General features: G+C 51.6%; 1 protein-coding gene across 4 annotated transcripts; it reads right to left on the bottom strand.

Moving 5' to 3' along the window:
• Positions 1-2,287: 2,287 nt before the first annotated feature.
• On the bottom strand, positions 2,288-6,560 carry LOC146772138 (cold-inducible RNA-binding protein-like). 4 transcript variants are annotated; one of them, XM_085638592.1, is made up of 7 exons: positions 6,508-6,560; positions 5,846-5,952; positions 5,646-5,752; positions 5,440-5,566; positions 5,142-5,247; positions 4,974-5,040; positions 2,288-2,904 (listed from the first exon to the last, which is right to left on the bottom strand). In XM_085638592.1, exons 2-6 carry the CDS (start codon positions 5,946-5,948, stop codon positions 4,977-4,979), a joined length of 507 nt encoding a protein of 168 aa, XP_085494718.1. In that variant the 5' UTR covers positions 5,949-5,952; positions 6,508-6,560; the 3' UTR covers positions 2,288-2,904; positions 4,974-4,976. The 4 variants fall into 4 exon arrangements, with proteins under 4 accessions (XP_085494718.1, XP_085494720.1, XP_085494719.1 ...); XM_085638594.1 differs by having other exon boundaries at positions 2,793-2,904; positions 4,974-5,037; XM_085638593.1 differs by lacking the exon at positions 2,288-2,904 and adding an exon at positions 4,365-4,844 and having other exon boundaries at positions 4,974-5,037.
• Between the last annotated feature and the right edge of the window lie 204 nt (positions 6,561-6,764).

Genomic DNA, 6,764 nt, shown 5'->3' on the forward strand with positions numbered 1-6,764 from the left:
GCAATGCAACCCTGCACACTTTTACACTCCGCTCCGAGGCATTCTTCAGACACGATTTCAACACACTGAACTGTTGGCACAAGGGCAGCCAGATGACCCAGCGCTGTCGTACAAACATCAACACCCCTTATCAGCGCTCTTATGCGTTTGTCAGCTGGTAGCAGACCTCAGCTGTCCATCTCTGCCCATTCAGAACACCAAGTTGCTCACGTTTGATAAATTTGGAGGTTATTGGCCGAAGGATTTTTAAAGTTTGCAGATAGCACAACCAGACATTCCGCACCCATACTGCACTGCGGAGCAGTCAAACACCCCCTTCCGCCATGGCCCGACTGCCAGTAAGATGGCTGTCACAAGTTGAACGGCAATGGGTGAAGGGCTAATGACAGGGGCAGCATCAATAAAACGAGCATTGGCATAGCCAATAGGTCTCGCCTTATAAGTGTTTAGCCATGCAACAATTGCTTAACTAAATACTAATAAGGTCACAAAAGCGAGACCTATTGGCTATGCCAAGCGGCCGGGCGGCCGCTAAAGTGATCGCGATCAAACATCAAAGCGGCGGCCCCGAAAGTGAAAGTAATCTCGGTCAAGCGCACTGTAGCTCTAGGCTGGCCTGGTAGCACTTTTTGGAGCCCTCTCAATAAGTCTCGCCAGACCAGGGCATGCGCTGGGTCAGGCGAGACCTAAAACGATTAGGGAAGGAGGAGTGTATGTGGAAGCAGCAGGTATAAAAGCACAAGTTAATCAAGCAATGGCGCGCACACAGGAATCTGAAAAATAATCCCCCTAAACAGAAGTGTTGCTACTAATCAGGCGGTGTACCATGGGGCACCCAAAAAAAAGGGGGCGGGGGGGGAACTAGCAAGCTAGAATTTTTAGAGAACAGTTGAAGAAAAAAAGCCCAGAGTGAATACAGCAGGCCTTAAAGAAACCGTGCATGCGCTACCTGGCGGCCTAAAATAGTTTGTACTGTGGACACTAAAGAGCCAGAGGGTTATGAAGATGCAGAATATACAGGCTTTACGAAGCACAGGAAATCTGCGTTTTGAGCAAGGCAGGAACAAGCACCGTGAAATCTAACAGCTTGACGCTTTCAGACAACACAGCTAGTCAGAAACCAGCAAGGAGCCCAGAAAAAAATAATGTTCGAAGAAAAGGCTGGCACAACAGTGTGCTGCAAACCCTGGTGGGCAATATATATACTGGGGCATTACAGTTGGCTAGTGCCAACTGGGTAGAAGCCAAATATACACAAGTCAGGACACGGAGGTGGCTAGCAGGCCTTTGTGCACTCAGAAGAAATAAAAAAAACGCATCAGGACTGAAGACAGGAAGGGAATACTGGAGGAAGAAAACCCGAGTTTTCTACAGACTCACTGTACCAGGATTAGGGCAGAGCATGAGTCCAGGCCTCTGGAGCCAATCGAGGGGGGAAATGTGCCAGCAGGTATGTCGGCAAGGGGTGAAAGCAAGGCTCCCAGGGGTAAGGAGCTACTGGTGCCATCTACAGCCATCCCAGATTGATGCCTACAAGGGTGTCTGGCGTACTGAACATTCCACCCCACCCGTGTACAGGGTGGGCATCAGTTCAAGCACAGTCTACAAATACATTCTGGACCAGAGGGTTCCTTTTCAGGGCCAACCAGAAGCCCAGTGGTCAGAAAAGGTGGTCTCCAACACCAAGGAACATTTGGGACTACAGCACCCTCGCTAGGAGAGAACAAGAAAACAGATCGTACAGGGAACCAGCAGTGTGGCACCTTTGGGGTGTGGGGGGGCAGCATGACAGAGGAAAAGGATCCACGTGACAGACATCACCAGGTGCAAAACTAGCCCAATATGGTATAACAGATAGCCATGTAGAGACGATTTGATCAACCCCAATAAGGTGTGATTGAAACAGTGTGAGCTTGGGGACCCCCATATTTCGGGCCATCAACAAAAACCCCATAGGGAAGTGCGCCTCCCAGCTGTGGTGGGGTTACTTCATATACAGGGCAACTGCCACAAAGACAACCTGCATGCAATGGATGCCATGAGGGGGTTCTGCAGAGCAGCAACCGGTGGGAGTCACGTTAGTGTTTAGCGACGGCCCTGGCAAGGGCTTTATCAGAGGATTATGTCGAGCAGTTTCCGGTCCCACCCCCTTAAACCCAAGCCCCAACCTACGAGCTTTTGTACATGACCCAGACACTAAAGCTGCAACTTCCGCTGAAGTCTAGGGTGGCAGTGTTCCGTCTTCAAAGCTAAATGCTTAGTCATTGGTTAATAAAGAAGGACACGATTTAGATTAGCCAAACGCTTTATTTAGAGATATTCTGTACAATACACATTAGATGTTAACGCCGATAGCAAGGATTATTCCCAAAAGGCTGCAATGCTTAATGTGGTAAAGTGTGAGCAACTCAATCTCTCAGAACATTGGACATAAATATGTATGCAAGTGTTGTGTAGAAGTTTCCCAAATAAACCCCTTCCTTACTGTCAATTTACCATATAGGAGGTGCTCAAGGCTGCAATGCTAGATTTGCTGGTGTTTATAAATGGGCATTATGTTCGTCTATTAATCAAATGCTGTCCAAGTTTCAAATGCGATCAGCATGGACAAAGGTAGTCTGGATTTCTCACGTCGCCAATAATTAGACCACTCAAATAGTGGCATCAAGAGAATTATTTCCGCCCAAGAATACCCTAGCTCTACATAACGTTTCCCGTTCCTATGTCATACCTTTACGCATAGGAGGTACCTACCAGTTAGAGCCCATCCTCTAATAAACGCATCGAAGTATAAATCGTCGGTAACGGGCCAGTAAAAATAAAAAGGATTGCAATCACATTAAGCTGTAATGTGCAACTGCTCTGGTTTTTTCCAGTCGTCCACATGTTACTCTTTCAGGCAATCTGTAAAAACGGAAACAAAGTACGTCCTCAGTACACTTTCTTAGCGAAACAGTACTTTAACATAGACTGCTGAAAACACACGAGCATGCTGCAGAAGCGTGCAAACCTGGCCCAATGGCCCCCACAATTCATGTAGGCTCGATCCTGCGAGAAAGTGCATCACATCTTTCTAGTCACGTACATTATGAATACCACTTATCCAAGACCCCCCCCCGCCCCCCCGAGACAAGCGGGCTTTCAACTCACTCCGTTTTGAAATATCGCTTTAACGCGAACGTTACTCCAAGCCCACAGCAGGTCGATTTCTGAAAAGCATTTAACCCTGTCATAAGTCTCGCAGCCATGAGAAAGCAATGGCTATGCACAAAAATTGTGCTCTATGGATCTTTATCAACCTCAGTTTATGTTAATAGCCTCCGACCAAGCCATATCTTACCGATTCAAACATGCCGGCAGTCTTGCAAGAAGCGTAACCCGCTGGTACTGTGACCAATGCAGTGAACCGCACCATCTTCAAACTGCTGAAAAAGATAAATCCAGACTACGTCGCACCCAAAAGCCTCATTGCAGACCCCACCCAAGATATCCAACTCGTCAGCAGCGTATACCTTCTGAAATATGGACAAAACCATTCGATCAGGAGATGACCAGCTTGTCCTGACCCCCAATAAAGTAGTTCACTTCAGGCTGCTTTTTCACAGGTACAGGTTGTGAGCAAGCCAGTTACCTCAAATTACTGATCCGCCTGTGGGCCGTTTTAAGTGAAGGTTGCTACGGGTTTTCAAGCTCCAGCAGGCAAGTTTAAGGCGTTCACAAACTCACGACCAGGCATTTACACCTAGACCTCGCAAGCGGATAATAGGTGCCATGCCACCCAGGTAAAATTTGAGAACACACGTTTACAAGTCTGACTGCCCACATGAAACTGCCAATTCGGGCAGCAAGTAAGGTCACCGCAACGGCGACATGGGCTCCCAGTGAGGGGCGTCAGGAACTTGTTTGATATTACCTTAAAACTGCACCCAAATTAAGGTGGTGGGGCGCTTGCATGGTTGGGCGCGTGCCACTGAGGCACCTTTCAGTGGGGCCCTTAACAGGACTACTCAACTAGTTTGGCTGGTAGAGGAGCACGGCCAGATAAATGTTCGCTCACAAGGCCACGCCTGAGGCCAAAGAATTTGGTATGTGAAGCACTTGGGGACATTTCTATTGTGTGAACAGATGCGTGGTCGATGCCTTTGTCAAGGCAGCAGCTTACTCCATGTCCCTGCTCATGCTGGCTTGATACGCTGCGCTGAACCACGCGATGGGCCAGCCAGCAAGACTCGCTTTTAGCCAAAAGGCGCGAGACCAGTGTCGCATGACGTGCTGTACCAAGTCACGCCAAGGGTCACAGTAACAATTAACCAAGTGTATTTACATTCCATGTGGTATGATGTAACAAATTGAAAAAGCAGATGTAGATAGTTTCAGATTTTTAATAGGCTCCGTGAAGCCACCAAGAAATTTAACGAATACAACTTTGAACCAATTCAAAAAATTCACTTCAAGGGGAAAAACAAAAAAAAAAATGAGACCTTCCATAGGAGGCCTGATAGTAGGAATGTAGCACGGTCACCTGCGGTAGCAGGCCCCTTTAACTATGCATAAATTGTAAAACGTCAACATTGATGCACTCGTGTCTACGGGATCCACAACAGGTTAACAGTAGAAGTTTATAGGCGTAAAGTAATCTGGGCCATGTAAGTCTGCTCTCGAGAAAAATACCGAGTGCGTCTACAGAACTGTTTAAGAAAACATTGCATATTTTACATGAGCAGACAAATTAATACAGTAAAAAAGCAGGTACGGGACAACGAATCAGCGAGGCTCCAAAAATCTTTATAAATACAGCCATTGGAAGGACGATCTTGAGTCGAGAAGATTGTTATCGTTGCGAGCTGAGGACAAGAAGCAGGCAGATTGTAAAGGCACTGAAAGCTGACGAGTGATATCAAGTTGATGCAGCAATGTTTACAACCTCCTAGCCCTCTCCCTCTGCAGCCCCCTCCCAGCGCCAAGAAGCTCACCGTTCAGTTATCGTAGCTGTCCCTGTAGGAGCCGCCTCCGTAGCCGCTGCTTCGGCCGCCGCCACTGCTGAGAGACAAGAGTAGTGTGAGATGGAGCCCAGCCCTTGTAACCACAGCAGCCCCAGCCCCTCGCGCTGCAGTCGCCGCAGCTCGCCTCTAGGCGCTTACCTGCTATAAGAGTCCCTGGAACTGTATCCGCCGCCGCTGTATCCACCGCCTCCATACCCGCCGCTGCTCCTGGACTCGAAGCGGCTGCTGCCGTAGCTGTCTCCGCCTGCAAGTAGAGAGGTGGGTTAGAGTCTAGGGGCGCCCAAGAGATGAGGTGAAGCCTGTGGGCGCAGCAGAGACTGGACAGGATCAGGGGGGCGCAGCAGAGACTGGACGGGATCAGGGGGGCGCAGCAGAGACTGGACGGGATCAGGGGGGCGCAGGGCACGCCCCCGGACCGTGCTGCGGTCTGCCTTACCTCGTCCTCGGCCGCCGCGGGAGTAGCCCCTGCTGCCGCCGCCGCCTCCATAGCCTCCTCTGTATCCGCCCCGGCTCCTGTCGGACTTGCCGGCCTGGTCTACTCGGATCTGGCGTCCGTCGAGGGTCTGTGGAGAGAAGAAAGGGTTAAGGTGCGGCCGGGTGGAAACCGGGAGGGAGTTGGGGGTCAAAGGTCTGGGGGCTCACCTTGCCGTCCATGCCCTTCAGCGCATCCTTCGCATCCTCCTGGTTCTCGAAGGTGACGAAGCCGAAGCCCCGGGAGCGCTGCGTCTCGCGGTCCTTGATCACCACCACTGGAGGAAGAAAGAAAAGAGGGGGTCAGTGCGAGACTCCCCGGCGGGTGCGAGGCTCCTCCCGACCCGGGGGGCGGCGGGCGCCAGACTCACCTTCGGCGATGTTGCCGTACTTGCTGAAGTGCTGCTCCAGGTCTTGCTCATTTGTGTCGAAGCTCAGGCCGCCCACGAAGATCTTCCCATCATCTGAAGACATGTTTCTGCAAACAGAGAAGGAGGCGCTTGAGCCTGGGGCGCGCAGAGCAGCGGCGGCGCAGAGCGGGCCTCCCTCCGGCAGCGCACACTCCCAGCGGCGCGCGACACCCCTCAACAAAATGGCGGCGGCCGCCATCTCGCGGCTGTGGCGCACTTGAGGGCACGTGACCCGGCGGCCATCTTAAGAGCGCGCGGCACCCGTTCCCGCCCCTCCTTTACAACGGACGCCGCTCGGCAACGGAAGAGAACGCCGGGGCTGGGCACGGACCCCGCACTAACGCATCCACCCAAAGATCACCGCATCAACGTCCCCACCGCCCTCACAAAGAACCCGCCACTACCAACGAGCAGGAATCGCGCCTACGCAGGAGGAAAGGGGAGCGCAAAGGAAACAAGAACCGCAAAGGAAACACAAGAACCGCAAAGGAAACACAAGAAGCGCACAGAAGCAGGCGAGCCACGGTATAAGAATCAGAGGACCCGCGGCAGAAGCAGAGGACCCACGATATAAGACTCAGATGACCCGCAGCAGACGCAGTAGCCCCAGAAGCCTCACGTACCCGCTCTTGGTGCTCAAAGACGAAGCTGAAGTTCAGACACCCAGGAAGCGAAGACCGAGAACAGAACGCACGCTGCTTTATAAAGGACAAGCGCCGCCCACCAACGTAATGACATCAGGCCGCGCACGTGACGCCGTACACTCCAAAGTGACGGTGAAACAGGAAAAGGACTAGGTTCACACTACGAGCCCGCCCCATGAGTGGTGGAAAGAGAAGAGAGACAAGGGGTGACGTCACACGGAGCGGTAGAGCCGCCC

This window comes from Triturus cristatus, chromosome 12 (genome assembly GCF_964204655.1).
Source record: "Triturus cristatus chromosome 12, aTriCri1.1, whole genome shotgun sequence".
Classification (NCBI taxonomy): domain Eukaryota; kingdom Metazoa; phylum Chordata; class Amphibia; order Caudata; family Salamandridae; genus Triturus; species Triturus cristatus.

Bases quoted from the DNA above. Each gene is read 5' to 3' on its own strand.
- LOC146772138 (XM_085638592.1), bottom strand. From the start codon at position 5,948: ATGTCTTCAGATGATGGGAAGATCTTCGTGGGCGGCCTGAGCTTCGAC. The intron at 5,753-5,845 runs GTGAGTCTGGCG...TTCTTCCTCCAG, and splicing joins GTACGGCAACATCGCCGAAG to TGGTGGTGATCAAGGACCGC. The intron at 5,248-5,439 runs GTAAGGCAGACC...CTCTACTTGCAG, and splicing joins CCGCGGCGGCCGAGGACGAG to GCGGAGACAGCTACGGCAGC.